Source organism: Ahaetulla prasina, chromosome 2 (genome assembly GCF_028640845.1).
Source record: "Ahaetulla prasina isolate Xishuangbanna chromosome 2, ASM2864084v1, whole genome shotgun sequence".
Lineage (NCBI taxonomy): Eukaryota > Metazoa > Chordata > Lepidosauria > Squamata > Colubridae > Ahaetulla > Ahaetulla prasina.
This window is the reverse complement of record NC_080540.1, coordinates 179,785,666-179,801,926: the sequence shown is the minus strand read 5'-3', so window position 1 is coordinate 179,801,926 and position 16,261 is coordinate 179,785,666. Positions and strand designations below refer to the sequence as shown.

Genomic DNA, 16,261 nt, shown 5'->3' with positions numbered 1-16,261 from the left:
AACTGCAGGGGCTTGTCCAGGCCAGGAGTAAAATCTGAGTCAAAAGGGACCAGAAAACAACAACGAAGTAATCAAAAGAGTGCAAGTTTTAAAGTATTTGCTAGCACTTCACCCACCATATAAAGCATCTTCATAGAAGGCATCTCTTAGTAATATATTTATAGCACTTCCAGGCACTTCTGGAAATGTAAGTACTTAAGAAGACAGAGGCTTTTATACTCTCGGAGCAAGATATATAGAATAAGTCTAATCTCTGAAGAAATATTTCAGGGACTAGTTCATACACAATCTGGAAATTCCAGGGAATAGTTCAAGCGTGTAATTGAGAATAAGAAATTATAGGACAAGAAAAGTCCAAGCTGACACAAGACGAACAGAAATCAATGTAAATATTGATATTAATCTCACCTCTGTGTGGCCTAGAGCTATTAGACAACTTGTGTTAATCAGCTGAGAAGGGCTACTTCCATATTTCTTCCTATATTCTTGCAATGAACATACAGACAAAAACTAGCAGCTGCTTTGCAGTACTTCGCAATGACAACTCATGACCCACAGATTCTACCTCCGTCAGCATTTAGATGGGCCACAGAAAAGCAGTTGAATAACATGTTCTCAAGAAATGTATGTGGGCTGAAGGGGATGCCACATACCAGAACCACTACCTTGCTGTAAAACGAAAACACTCATTAGGGATACCAAGCCTGATTTACTTACTAAATGCTTCGCAAAGAAATTTCTTTTAAAAATCAGATTGCATTTTTAGATCTGTTTTCTTGGGAGCAAACTCTTTTGAACTCAGTGGGAGTTTAGAATAGGCATTCAAAGGAGTAAATTACAACCCATTTTAAGGTCAACTGTGATACTTGAAACAACAAATAAATGTCCAGCGAGCTATTTTTTAGAGAGGGACATTACGTCTCTGGGCTAAAATGTGTAACTTTCTGGATGAAGACTACATTTGGTTTTTGAGTGACATAGCAGGACCTGCACTCTAAAAGGTAATGGAAAGGGCCACAGCAAACACTAGATTTGATTTCATTGACATGTAATTAAAGTTGTAGTTAATTTAAGTACTCTCCAATGAGTACGGTATTTCATAATGTTCCTTCACATTCAAATTATAATTTAATAACTAATTTAGGGAACCTCGAGCAGCTTTGCCTAAAGCTTTCAGGGCAGACATGTGGCTCTGCATCCTCAGGTTGTATATTTCTGCTTTAGATTCTTGGTTCCAAAATCAGAGGTCAGCTGAGGGAGGTGTAAGAAATTCCCAAATGAACTCCCATCATTATGGCAGTAAGCAAACTCAGCAACATTTGTGCTCCAACTTGCTTTAAAATATAGAAAAATATGGAGGAGAGAAAAGACTCTTTGTTCTACAGTGTAGGTGGATATTTTGGCCATTTATAGGAGCCCATCCCACAGAGCTCACTTACAGAAGTTCATAAACAGGAGGGTGGCTGAGATGCAGAAACTTTATTTATAACAATAAACTCTATTTATTGTTAATACCAATGAAGCTATAGTCGTCTGAAATTGCTTAACAGAAACCTTTGTTAAATGAGAGAAAATGAAAGCCATTTCCACAATGGACAGAGATCTCTTACTCTCCCTTCAGCAGAAGACCAATTAACTGAGTCAAATAATCATTCACCCTCTAACCTCTTTCATAATAGATCTAATAAACAGCAGTTATACATGTTAACTGTGCAAGGATAAAATCTGGAATCTGGAATATAAGGACTTTTGTTCTTATTCAAAGAAGACGAACTAAAATGGTTCCTAAGATCGGGGTGGGGGTGGGGTATATTTCCATGTTTAGATTTCTAAGTTTAGGAGCACGAGTTGGCTCCTACTATTATGCGTATTAACTGTGGCACAAGTGAGACTTATTACCTCTTCAGTGGTTCATCATAATTTTCCAGAACAATTATTCATTGTACACGGCTATATGGAGAAATTGCACACAGCTCTCCATTTCTGAAAACTCAAATACTACATTCACACATAGCATTAAGCCATGATTTGCTTAATCTAAAATTGTTGAATAAGCAACAACTGGCTGCTTGTACTTTAACTAATGTCTCTCAAATTCTAATTTAACACACTCAACCAGGTTGATTATTTGGTAACAGAATGAAAAGGGGTTTGCCACTATGTTCTTCCAGGATAATTTGCGGTGTCCCAGGATTGTCTACTGCTATCAGATTTCCTAGTGGTCTCCCATCCAAGTCAACTCTGCTTAGCTTTTTTTAAGGTCAAGAATTGGTCAAGAAGAATTGGTCAAGAACCCACAGCATGCATAATAATTCAGCATTTACATAGGCTCTACTGCAGTGGTGAAATGTAAAATTTGTTACTACCGGTTCTGTGGGCATGGCTTGGGGGGGTAATGTGACTGGGTGGGCGTGGCCAATTTTTTTTAACTTTTAAAAGCATTTTTTCTACAACCTCTTTGGCCAAAAAATGCTTTTAAAAGAGAAAGCTTTTTTTTTGCCTTTAAAAGAAAAAAAAGCCTCTGATGATCAGGCAACTCAGCTGGGATCGTCAGAGGAGCCTTTTAAAAGCATTATTTCTACAACCTCTTTGGCCGAAGAGGTTGTAGAAAAAATGCTTTTAAAAGAAAAAAAGCCTCTGACGATCCCAGCTGAGTTGCAATCATCAGAGCTTTTTTACTTTTAAGCATTTTTGGCGAAGAAAAATGTTTTTAAAAGAAAAAGCTTTTTTTTTGCCTTTAAAAGAAAAAAATGCCTCTGATGACCAGGCAACCCAGCTGGGATCGACAGAGGAGCCTTTTAAAAGCATTATTTCTACAACCTCTTTGGCCGAAGAGGTTGTAGAAAAAATGCTTTTAAAAGGCTCTGACGATCCCAGCTGAGCCGTGCAATCATCAGAGGCTTTTTTTTTTTACTTTTAAGCATTTTTTTGGCCGAAGAAAAAATGCTTTTAAAAGTAAAAAAAAAACCTCTGATGATCATGCAGCTCAGCTGGGCATGGCAGAGGGCAGGGATTTTTGCTACCAGTTCTCTGAACCACCTGCCATCGCTACCGTCTCGGGCGATCCGGTCTGAACCAGGAGCATTTCACCGCTGCTCTGCTGCCTATGTATGGATATCCTTTTTTTTTCAGCTGAGGTCAAAGAGTTCTGGTATAGGGGAATAAATAGCTTCCAAGGCTGATGCATTAAGGCAGCCCTTGCACAACTAGTGCAAAAAGCAGAAGCTAAACTATCATCTTGTAGTTACTAGAAATGTAGCAGGAGCCAGGCTGAATGATTCCTTCCATGGAAAATAACATTAACTTTCCAATTTTCAGCCTTTAAAAGTTGGTTTGTTCTTCTAAATGTTCAATGATGTTTTCTGACTGCTTTTTTAAAATTATTATTGAGGTTTTTCTGTCTGATTGCCAAGAGAGATACAAGTTGTAGAGGATTTTTTTTAATTGCATGGCTTTATTATAAAACACTTTGACCGCTCAGTGAATTAAGGAAAAGTCAAAACAACATTCAATAAAATAAAGATTATTTTCAGCATCGCAGTCAAGGGTTTGCAATTTATCATTATCGCTATATTTAATACTTCAAGAACGATAGTATGACTGGAATACAGCAAACTGCTGATCTCACAAAAGCAAATATGGTATTTGGCTGTCCTGTTATTTTGGACACGATCATCTATGATGATGGACTTCCATCTTGGGTTATCATTAAAAAAAAACCCACAATTTTATACATAACTACATGCAATTAAAAATCTAACTAAGTTCATTTTGGTATGAATGTAAATTGGAATTACAAAATCCTTCCATTTATTTTTATTTCTTTATTCCAATTACATAGCAAAGAAAAAATTCAGATGCATAATTAATGGTTTACAAAACAATCAATAAAAACATGGATATCCTTTAAAAAATCATTGCGGATTTGCACAGCCGTGATCCAGTGTGTAAATATGATTTTCTTTTTTAAAAACAAAAGTTACTTACCTACTTGGAGGACACGGTCAACAGCACCTGACTGTAGCAAATTCAAGCCACGGTTGAAGGGTACACGAGAGTCTCGCTCACCCTCTGGGGGATGATAGCCAAGGGAAGAGTACATGCATATTTCCCGTTCACTCCGTGGAAAGGACCAGAACACTATGCGCTTCTGTACAGGTTCTGGGACACGGGAAAAACGTTCTTCAACCTGTACAAGAGGGCAAAGAAGGAAGAGAGACCATTAGACGTTCCAAGCTACTTTGAGCAGGGATCTGAGGTTCAGCCTTACGCCGAATCCAAGGTAAACCACCTTTGAGCCATATATAATTCCTCAAACCCTATATTAAGTAGCAACAGAGCACTCCCAGACACCCTCATCAAAATTTGCAACAAAACCACTACTTTGATCAATAGAATTGAGGGGAAAAACAAATTCCCCAAACTCATAAAACAATTGAACACAGGCTTAAATATTTCCTCTTGTCAACTCTGATTCTATCTACATTATGCCTTTAGAGAGTTAAAAAGTGCACAGGTAGACAGGTTGTCATCCGCTGTATTACATGATGAACCTGTCAGCTGTTCACAGCACACACCAAATGCATCAACCGGGATCCAACCTTTTCTTTTTAAGATTACTTGAATTATGGTATTTCCTTCAACAGATCTTCAGAAGAGTTGCTTTCAAGTGCCAAGTTATAGCACTGCTTCCTCATCCCAAAGCTTTTTATGATGGATTTCCTTGCTGTAATAACTTTGATTTTCCCCCCCACTTTACTTTGATTAGTCCTGCTGTGACTGTCATAATGATCAAGAATACTTTGGAGAAAACATACAAGCATGAGACAGAAGAACAAAGAGCAGCATTTCCTGGGTCTCTCCTTACGGGAATAGACCAACCAAGTGTTCTTTTAAGGCATCTTAGGACTGGAGATAAATACTTCAGTTCCAAGATAAACTTGCACTCCCTTTCCACAGAAGCCTCCAAAATGGCTAAAAGATCATATTTCTATCAGATAAGGCCAAAACAGGCTTTTTTTCTATGCATTATGCCATATTTTGCCACTCTGGCATATGATTAACAAACCACGCTGAATTGCTAGATTTAGCATCCAATCAAGCATGCAGCCAAGCAGGGATCTGCAATTCAACCCTTCCGCTCTTCTGAGAAGAAGGGCCAAATATTGAACTACATTTACTTCAGGTTGCGTGGGAAGAAAGAGGGAATATGACGGGAAATGGGGAGGGATACTGAAAACCACAGGCAGGCCTGTCGCAGGGCTGAAAGAGGAATGCAAACGGCCAAGTGTCCTTCACTGTAGACAAGAAACATAAAACCCACACAGTGGCTAGAGAACAGCTGGTTGCTCAGGAGGTAAAAAAGGAGCCATGCTGGGGTCTGGACTAAGCCTGTCTCCTTCAGCAGCAGTAGCACTCCTGCCTCTCCAAGGCATTGTGGCTGCAGGGACAGAGAAGGGAGTGGACTGAAGAATTAAGCCTGGGAATTTCCCTGTCCATGATGGTCCCCCTGTCTAGGAAGTCAAGCCCCCTGTTAGGTTCAGCTTCTCCTTGTGGTGATAGCTCTGATTGGTTTAGGCATTTTGATTTTAAAGTAGCTTAAATATTATAGGAAATTGATTTCCCACTCCATGGCCCCTGAACTGTTTCCTGCATTAGGTCCAGCCACCACTCTTTGGAAAGTGATATCATCCTCTGGGGCAGGGGTCCCCAACCTTTCGGACCTCAGGGACCACTAAATTCATAATTTAAATTTCCACGGACCACTAATATGATCTGCCTAATGACCGGCTGGGTGGGCATGGTTAGGTGGTCATGTGACTGGGTGGGTGTGGCCCACTCAATGTCACTCACATCGAGGGGCACATCGCTGCCCTCTATTCAGCCCCCTCCCAGCCACTCCTTGCCTGCCCGCCCAGGCTCCTTAGGGCCCCAATAGGAAGCAGTTGTTGGAGTTAAGCAGCCACCATGAGAAAGAGTTGGCAAAACAGCTCAGTTCAAATTGGATCTGGCCAAGAAGGAGGCTCAGCAGAAGCACCTCACTGAGGACTAGGAGCATAGGCTTTCCAAGCAGAGGGAAGACCTGCAGGAGTGCAAGGCCAGGTACCGGTGCCTGGAGGCTCAGAGGGCTGAGATGATCAGCTAGTTCCAGGCCATAATGCAGCCACACTGGAACAAGGCCCTCCGGCTCTTTGCCACCAGCAGCACTTCCCTCCAGCCTTCGCCCAAAGCCCTGCACTAGGAGGCCGAAGCAGACCCCAAATCGGAATTTCTGCCCCTTTCCCACCTACACAAAAAGACACCAAAGGGGATGAAGACACTCTGCAGCAACACAAACATTCATTGCACGTATCTGGCCCAGGGGCCGTAGTTTGAGGATCCCTGATTTAGTGCAATATAAAAAATGCAAATAATTTTTCTGTGGACCATCAACATTTTCTCACGAACCATCAGTGGTCCACGGACCACCAGTTGGTAACCTCTGCTATGGGGATAGAAGAATGCCCACATGGTTCCTATACTGCTCTTCCATTCCCTCAGTTTACAATTTGAGGTAGATTTGACATCTTTTTTGCAGCACGGGCGCTATATAACCAAACCGGGATATCAATTGCTGGAGGAATTCAATCCTTAAACTTAACAGGGGTTATTGGTGTTGCAAGGATATTTACAAAAAGGGCAACAAAAGGGAGGGCAGAGGGAGAAACAGCATACACTGAAAAAAGTGCAGAGGATTAAGAACCCAAGGATAGGGAAATGGTCTTTTATTTGTAGGCAGATCTAGAACATTTGAATATTTACTCAGCTTTACCCCATTATCCATTACTCCCTACAACTTCCTTCCACGTATGATTTCATTCTGCCATGTTGGTTTCAAGTTACTAATTTTTATATATCACTCCTTGTTGCACTTTGGGTCTGTGAGAGTCTTTGGCCACTGTCTCTCCAGCACACTTTTCTCCTCTCATTTCTTCAGGCTTTCATTTCTCATTCAGCCTCATTCATATCCAACAAGCTCATATATGAAAGACTCATATCCAACAGATAACCATCAGACTCTGGAGGCTTCTGGCATTGCTCCTTATAAGAATCTGAAGGAAGATTCTACCACTTGAAGCAAGTTGGAAAACAAAAGAATTTGCAGCTTTTATTTGCTTTGTTCCAAGGACAGCCATGCACACAGGACTACAAGGGGGTGATAGCAACAAGGAGAGAAGCTTACCCAGGACATCTTGGTTCCTATATAGCAGTGTGGGCAAACCTTTTCAGCACCGAGTGATGAAACGGGAGAGCGTGTGCGCTCGAGTGGTGGAAACCGGAAGAGCAGCCGCCCACTGTACATGTGTGCACTGGGAAGATGATCTTCCGGTTTCCAGCACACACATGCGCACCAGCCAGCTGGTCTTCACATGCACACCAGAAACCAGAACACCAGCCGCCCGGTGCGCATGCACGCACCAGAAACCAGAAAATCATCTTCCCAGCACACGCATGGGCACTGGGCAGCTGCTCTTCTATTTCCGGCCCTCCCACGTGCATTAAGACCAGTTGGCCAGCATGCCGGAACCCAGAAAAGCAACAGGCGATGGCTCATGTGCCCGGAGAGATGGCTCTGCATGCCACTTCTGGCACGCGTGCCATAGGCTCACCATCACGGCTATATAGAGTGCTGGCTGGAAGATATTATGGGAGTTGCAGACCAGGCTGGAGAAGGATGATTTGAATAATCACAGACTTATTCAGACCTTAAGTTCTACTAAGTCATGAATTGGTTAAGCACTTTTTGTTGAATAAACCAAATTGGCTAGATTCACTCGCATAGCAGTAGGCCATAGCTCCCAGTTTACAAACTGCAATGGCAGGAGTTCTACAATACAAAAACCAAAACCATGAAGAGGCAAAGGAAATGGCCTTGAAGCAAGCAAGAAGAATTGCTACTAAGGCAGATAAGTGGGCTTGAGTCCATTCCAATAAACTTATTTGAGAAAATGTCTTGGTCTGGTATACCTAACGATACAGGGCTCAAACCCACATTAATGCTTATAAGGTTGAAAAAACATATCCTGTATGCAAAGATGCTAAATTGGTTGCTTATTTTATCACTCAATCCAATTCAGGTGTTTGATAGCTCTGGCGGGCTTACAGGTTCAACACAAAAGGAAGGGGACTGTGGATGAGTATCACTGTTTTTGTCACCCTTAATATAGGAAAAGTGGCCATATGTCTACCAGCAAAAAAAAAATCTCCAACTAATTTTGAAACAGAGTTTTCTACAGGTTTCTGTCACATTCCTATAAACCAAATCTTTGATACAGAGAAATGCCCCTAGAAGCCAAAACTTTGTCAAGCCTTTTAGGCCATACTTGACAAATTCAATCTCTGTAAAACTGGATTCTCTGGAATATCGCGTCACCAATAAGGCACACATCCAGCCTCAATATGACACTGCCTTTCAGCAATCTTCTCCATGTAATCACCTTGACTTGGTGAAGTTCCTTCCTCTTCAATCAGCTCAAATGTCTTAACTGAACCCTCACATCTTATCCCTGTGCTGAAATATTCTGCTATGACTGTCCTTCTAAAATCAGGCTTTGCCAGCAGCCTTCTTTCATTCTTCTACATGAAACTTCCTCAGCTAACACTCTATTCTCCCATTGCTGCTACCCTCATCGTCTGTGCTAATACCAGAAACAAACTGCCAACTAAAGTTAAGAAAAAAATCATTTTCTTCCATGCTTCTGCAGAACTATATTTTACATATTTCTCTAAAAATAGTGTACAAGTTAAACTAGCTTTAGATTTCCCAATATTTGATCAATACTTCTGTCATCCTTTAATTACATTCTGCTCTTATACAAGGCCCAGGTTCTGTGTTTTCTAAGAAGAAAAGAGAGCATATTATTTCTATGAAGAACATTGCCAGATCGAACTAATAGTGTCACATATTTAATATTAATGGCAAGAAAGACACAGAGTAGGAAATTTACATTTTAACTACATATTCTTCTCCCATTTGGAAAAGGAACATGGAATCAAATCTGGCTAATCTAAAGGTACAATCATTACCACCAAATTACGAGACCTTCTGCACAAACCTCAATGAAATAAACATGTCATGAAAGCCGCAGCCATATCTTTCATTGGGTCCGAACAAGAGAACATCCCCATTGATTTCAACTCATGATTTATCAAGGGCACATTCTGTATTCTAAACTGCATCTCAGCCAATATCACTTCACCCCTTATTACAGTCAGATTACTTCCCCTTTGCTAGCACAGGAATAGATTCAAAGAAAGAATATCATAAAAGAAACATTGCAGAGATTTTGTGGTTTCATAGAGATGGATGCAAATAAGCATATACCAAGGCTGATTCCTCACTGAACCAGGGTGCAAATGAGTTCACCTAGCTCTTTAGATGGCAAGTAGGTCCTCTTAGGACAAAAACATCACATATTTTTTTTTTGCTAGAAATGTCAGGAGAGGGTATTTACAAGAAGCTTGCTTCTAAAATGTATACTGCTCTTTAAATGGAGAATGCCCTTCAATTGAAGAGCCTTCCATCATATAAGCTGCATATCTGCAGCAGGAAAAAGCCAGACACAGACATACCACTTGAATGAGAATCCAGACAAAGGTAATGGCTATTACTTTGCTAAATTCAAGTCAAAGTTGTTGCAATTATAATGACAATTCTCCTAACTAATTTAGGATGAAGCCTCAGGTTAAAAAGGTGATTTCTTCTTGAAAGAGCTTCTGATTCAATAACATATTCAACCACTCCACTCAAAATAAAAATTGCATTTCCAAATTGAAAAAATTATACAGCAGTCATGGGTTTCATTTCATCAGCTTCCTAATTGTCTTCCCCAACCCAATTTATTCTGTGTCATAAAGTTGTTCTGTCTGGTGGAAAAACCGATGGTGCAATGTGGGGTAAAAAGAAAAGCAGTCATGTTTCTATTCTTATTATAAACGCACACACTGCTGGGGATGTAAAGCTATGCCAACCCTCTTAAAAACATCGTGCAATCTGGATCCCTCGGAACTGTTTGAACTCTCTACCTTGCTATATCAGAAGTATCAAGGGCCATTTAAAGCAAAGTGTGAAACTTTGCCCTGGTGAAACTTCTTTTTAAATCGCTGTGATGGAATCATTCCCAGGCTAAATAATAGTAACAACAACACTTTCCAAACCAGATATCATCTGCATTCTCTCCCATTTCAGGTGTGCACATGCTTTGACTTGGGAAGTTTCACCTGCTGATGTCAGTGACAAGCGACTCTTGTTGGACTAGTTTCTCAGCCCAACACGGAAATTATGCTCTGGTGTCTCCTTGTATGAACTGTAGCTGCTTACAAGGAATGTTCTGCTTGATGGAAAGAAATAACTAAATTCTGATGTCCAAGAATAATGGGTAAGCGTGATTCTATTCAATTTCAAGAAGGGGGCAGAGAGGGATGAAGAGACAAATGCACATGGAGCAAGCCAAGCCTCTCCCCACCCACCTGTAAGAGTATCGAGGATTTGACTTTCACTTGGGTTTTGCCCAGACTAGCCCCAGATCTCCCAGCTACATCATGTCTGCTTAGTTTCAGCTATCTCCTATTTCTCATGCTTTGTTCCAGAAAAGGCCTTGGGGAAAAAAACTAGTTACCATAACCACTTCCTACAGACTGAAAGGCATGAGGGCATCAGCTTGTGAAGAGACAGCCTGGAACAGGAAAAGAAAAAATAAGAAAACTTGTGGAGGAGCACAGGGGGAAAAACCACAAATAAAAGTTGAACTGGACACATAGGAAAGTTACCAAAACCAAAAGATATTCATTTAAAGCATTTTCTCCCACTGTCATCCAGTCCATCAAGAGACCATCAGAACTCACATTTAGTAAGAATCAGACCAAAAACTGTGGCAGAACAGGAGTGGTTCTTCATGTTTTCAAACAGCAAGCAAGCTAATAAAGAGGGATTCCAATGACAAAGTTATCAATTGGGAAATAAATGGAGAAATCAGGATTTGTCAGCTGACAAATACAAGACCCACCATAGTCTGGAAAAACCACCTGCTCTCTTCCCTTCCCTTGCAAAAGCTGTTTTATATGGAAGTCTTCCACACACACACAAAATGATCCCAAACACAATTAAAACTTGACCCCAAGGAGAGGATGCTACAAGTTTACAGAGAATGTAAAATGAACTATGAATAGCCAGCTGATACTTTCCAGCAACAGGAAAAGGGGCAGGAGGAAGGAGAGAATGTGGTTTTGCCTGCAGCTAAAGAAGAAAAAGGACAGTCCCTGAAGGAAATTTGGAGGAAGGAGGACAAATGGAAGGAAAACTAGCGAAAAAGTGGCAGATTAAAGCTAGGCTTTGTTCCAGTTACAACCAACCAACCAGGGAAAGGAAGAAACCGGGCTTTTCCCTGCTCCCGTGCTGCTAAACAGCATCTTGGAGGTGCCCAAGTCAGCAGGTGAAGCGCTTTTTCTACATTGTGCGCGACCACTCTCGCCACCTAATAACGTTTTGCAGGTTGGCCTATTGTCAGAGGGGCTGCCCCGCCAGAGATTTTAGAAGCTGGCATTTCTGGCTTAAGCCCTGAAGGAAGCGATCTTCCAACCCCTCCTCCTCACCGGCGGATGGGGGGGGGGGAAAGCGGGGGGGGAGAAGAAGAAGAGAGAAGCCTTTCAAAAGGAGTTCAAACGCGGGTCGAGAACCCTCTCCTGCGCGCAGTGGCCCCTCGCCCTCCAGCAGCCCCCTTTGCACTTCGGGTGGGGGGAGACTTGCAGGCAGCTTTGCGCCCCAGCGGCTCCCTCTGAAGGAGGCGGCAGCGGCGCAGGCGATTTAAAGAGACTCTCGGGGGCTCTGGCTCCTTCGCCAGGTCCAGCCGGCATCACAGCCGCGGAACGTCAGAGGCGGCCAGGAGGGGAAGCCAAGAGCGCGGCGCTGCCCCGTGGGGGATCTGTCCTTCCTCTCACCTGCTCGAAGGCCCAAGTTTCGGCCACCCGCCGGGCGCTCAGGTCCAGAAGCGTCTCGACGGCAGAAGAGGTGGAAACGGAAGGGGGGGAGGAGGAGGAGGAGGTGGCGGCGGCGGCGCCTGGTCCCGGTCCCGGCTCGGGCTGCTCCCCAGGGGCGCCGCACCTGCGCTTAGCGGGCGGAAGCTCCATAGGCCCGGCCGATCCCCGGCCTCTCCTGAGCACCTTCCCGAAAACCCACCAGTGGCGGTCCGGGCCCAGCCCGGTCAGTTGGTCGTTTCTCTTTCTGTGGGCGGCGGATACGGCCCCTTTAAGGAGCTCCCACAACAATGAGCTCGACGGCTGCTGGTTCCCTGGACCTCCCTTTTCTCTTCACCCGCTTTCTATTGGGCAGTGTGCAAGAGAGAGGCTTGTGCAGATTGGCCGAGCTCGGTTGCCAATCAAGGAGGAACAATGCACGCCCCCATGTTGTGGGGCTTTAAAAAAAAGAGAATAGGAGCTGTCTGGAAAAAAGGATGTCAATCAAAGGTCGGGGAGCCCCCCAGCCAATCAGGCAAGACAGCAGACCAAGGCCCTTAAGATAGGGTTCTACGTGGGCGTGGCGTACGCCGCGATCCTTCCATTCACAACATTCTGATGCCGGCTGGGAATGGCAACAATGTAACGAGTTGGGGGTTGAGCCGCATTCCGGCTCAGGCTGTCTCTCTACCCCGCCCGTCACTTCCCCGGGTTCATCTTTGCCGGACTTCTTCATCGGAACCTGGTCTTCTTCGGTCTTCTTCATCGGAACCTGGAAAACGAGAGTGTGGGGCTGAGTTGATGTGGTTATTGCATTTAAATATTTGTCGGTGAAAAACAAAATAAAGAAATGAATGTAAGAAAACAAAAACTTGCCAATTGAGTTGTTACAGGGAGTGAAATTATGCTGACAGCCTGATACCGAGAAAATTTAAAAGCGCAGTAAAAATGTGTCCATTCCTCAGAAGCAAACTCTTCTTAAGGTAGTAATCCTCTGAACAAAATTTGTGTAGGATACACTGAGTTGTCCTCCTGTCTGCATGCTAAGTGAAGCATTGCTATCCCTTCTCAGCCCAATCCAGTAAATATGCTTGTTCAACTATCCCTTTGATTCTAATAAGCCAGATGAATAGGCTGGGTTACAATATCAAAAGGGGAATTTGGCATTAGTCATAATGCCTTTTCTGCAATAATCTACACATTGAAATAAGAAACGCAGTATGTATCCTTGAAAAAAGAAATCAAATCTCCACAGTTGAGCAATATCAATCATAATTCCACAAGCATTACTGTATTTATGCATTCATTAATTTCCTTTATGAACTGCTAGATTCCATGTGGACTCAAACTTCTAGGTCACCTGCTAAGCTTTTGAAAATTAGATTTAAAAAAGAAAGAAAATACTTTCTGATTGCTTTATTTAATGTGGGAACTTTGTCAAAATTGCTTTGAATTTTATTTTGTAAAATGCCTTAAGCAGACCTGATTGACTTACATAAAAAAATGATAAATATATTTTTAAAAAGACACAAACCTGACTTTCTCAAGAGCAAAAAAGATATATACAGACACCAACAGGAAATCATGATAGCCTTTCAAGCTGTAATTGACCTTAAAAGTGGCCATTGCTGGAACGGGGACTTCAAAAGGAAACATCAACATGAAACTGCTGAATTTCAATACACCAAGTGGTTCAGTGTGGTCTGGTATCCAGCTAAAGGTGTTAATTAGCTTACCAATGCCAGGATGTTTACAATATCTTCAAAATTGCTTTCTGAGTGGTCCCTGAACTTTTTGTTACAACTCCTCTTCACTACTTAATATCTTTTCTTTGTATGTGTGTGTACAGACACATACCTGCTAACTTAGGCTAACATCCTGATGTATCTGATGAACTTGATTTCTCTCCAGAAAAGCTTATATTTAATTTATTCATATTTAAGGTGTTGGAAATATTTCTTGTTTTTTTGCAGCAACACATCATTATGGCTAGAAATATTTATCATTTTTATAACACCTCACGTGTCTAATCATTCCTTAGAACAGCCATGCAAGCTGGATCAGTATTTTACTGCAGATGGAAACAGGGTGAGACAGAGGGTGGATTCATGGGTGCATGTTAAGACAGAATGTGGCTTGTTTGGCTTTGGCTTTGTGTGCTGCCAAATAAATTGTGTGACTCCTGTAAGAGAGTGTGGTTTACCCCAGGATGCTTCTGAGTTAATAGCAATGATGACATCTCAAGCAGAGATTGTCTTTTTCACAGCTCAGATGGATGACCCTAGGACTCATAAACTGAACTATCTAGAGTTCCCAGTTTCATGCAAATTAAAGAGAAGAACTGCAGAACTTAATGCTTCAGCCAGAGATCCTGTGAGCAATCATCTGACTGTTCCTAATATTGTGTGTTAATCAGTCAAGTGATCACAGTGTTCCAACCCAGTTGCCAGATCACTGTTCAGGATTCATTTGATTACTGCCCTAGACTAGACAGCCCTTATTCAAATCATCTGCTGCTGCTAATCAGGGGTGGGAAATGTGTGCTCTGCATATTCCTTAAATGCAGTTTACATCCAGCTTCACCTCTGATGTTGCTGATCAAGGAGCGATGGGCCAACTGCAGCTGAAGTTTAATGTTATTTCAGGGGGTGCCCATTGTCCATTTGTGCCATAGATTCATCCACTGTTAATGTCTTGCAGAAATCATCTGGATTGTCCATATGTGAGGGGGGTTTTTTCTGCTGTCTTTGGACAAAAGGTGCTATTTTATTATGATGGATGGGATAGAAATCATTTGTACTGTTAAATTTATTTGAATGCATAATTCCAAAGACTGAAACAGAGACTAGCCTGGAAGCTGATCTACTTACGGAAAGAATGAAGTGGTCAGATTCCAATCATTTTGGTTACTATCAGAGGTCATTATTTTATACTTTGACATGTTGTCCTATGTTGAACAAAAAAACTATTGTATTAGAGAATTTCCTTATTGTGCAGTTTATTACAACCTGTGAATATTTTACCTGCAGCAACATTCAAATAAATGGTACCTCCCAGACACAACCATTCATATTTATTTATTTTTTAAAAAGAAGCAATTAGCTACTTTTTAAATAATTGGGATGCAGTTTCTCTCTCCCATTCTGCACAAAAAGATAGTTAGATGTTCATTCCTTGGAAAAGAAATGGAACCTAATGCAATTCTATAAAGGGAAGATGGCAAAATATAGCCTGGGCAATGCTACCCTTATAGGGTTACGAAGCTGATTAAATAGCTGTATCAGTAAGTGGGCATCAATGGCTGTGAGTCAAGCTAGAAGGAAGAGTCAAGTGAGATGCCACTCTGGGCCCAGTAATACCTTTTTGTATCCAATAGGACTTTTGAAGCCTGGAACAGGAACAATGGTTTGCAAAGTACTGGAGGTTAGGAATTTCTCTGCATTCCTTCATTATCATCAAGCCACATTTCCCTTTTCACCCAGAGGAAGTTAGAAAGAGGGTTAGCGGAATTAGGGCCTTCACCTCAATGTGCTTACTGATAAATGGATTGCTAAAATACACATGCCCAATTTCCAAGATTCTGCAACCTAATCCCATTGTTGTTGCAGTTGTGCCTTCAAATCAATTTTGATTCCTGGCAACTGCCTGACATAGTCTCTCCAGTTGTCTTGGCAAGATTTGCAGAAGTGGCTTGCCATTGCCGCCTTCTTCCTAGGGCTGAGAGGGAGTGACTGGCCCAAGGTCACCCAACTGGCTAGGTGCCTAAAGTGGGATTAGATTTAGAACTCATGATGCCTTAACCACTCTACCAAACTGGCTCCTCTAATTTAATCCTTTTATCTTTCAAAAAAAAATATCTGACTAATATGACCCTGAGGGGGTTGTCAGCAACTTATTTTTAAATAATCGAGGAGCAGATAGGAGTTCAGCAAGGAAAGCAAAGGGAGAAGGTCCTTTAGCTTTCTTCTGCTTTTTCTGCATTTTATCTCCCCCCCCTCCTTCCAATCCAGAGGAGGAGCCATTCTAGGCACTCGCAAAGCAAGCAAACAAGGATGGACTGGCTAGGAAAGTTGGCAGGAAAGACTCCAAACCATTGGGACAGCAAGGGAAGCATTATTTCGACCTGCACAATGTGTGCACTATTTGTCTTCCTGCCCTAAGGGGACCCAAACCTCTCCCCTTGCAAGTGCAAGCTTGTTCCCTTATTGGAATGAAATGTGAAGGAACTTGAGAGGAGAGATGCTACACTGAAATGCATCAGGAAAAAGTG

At 42.1% G+C, this 16,261-nt stretch overlaps 1 protein-coding gene across 1 annotated transcript in view; it reads right to left on the bottom strand.

The window, feature by feature from the left end:
• ZSWIM4 (zinc finger SWIM-type containing 4) overlaps positions 1–12,796 on the bottom strand; it is a 39,619-nt gene extending 26,823 nt beyond the window's left edge. Inside the window, exons 1-2 of the mRNA XM_058168246.1 lie at positions 11,977–12,796; positions 3,988–4,189 (exon numbers count right to left, since the gene is read on the bottom strand). Of these exons, the coding sequence (XP_058024229.1) occupies positions 3,988–4,189; positions 11,977–12,165 (391 nt within the window). The 5' untranslated portion in view covers positions 12,166–12,796. The remainder of the gene's footprint in view (positions 1–3,987; positions 4,190–11,976) is intronic.
• Between the last annotated feature and the right edge of the window lie 3,465 nt (positions 12,797–16,261).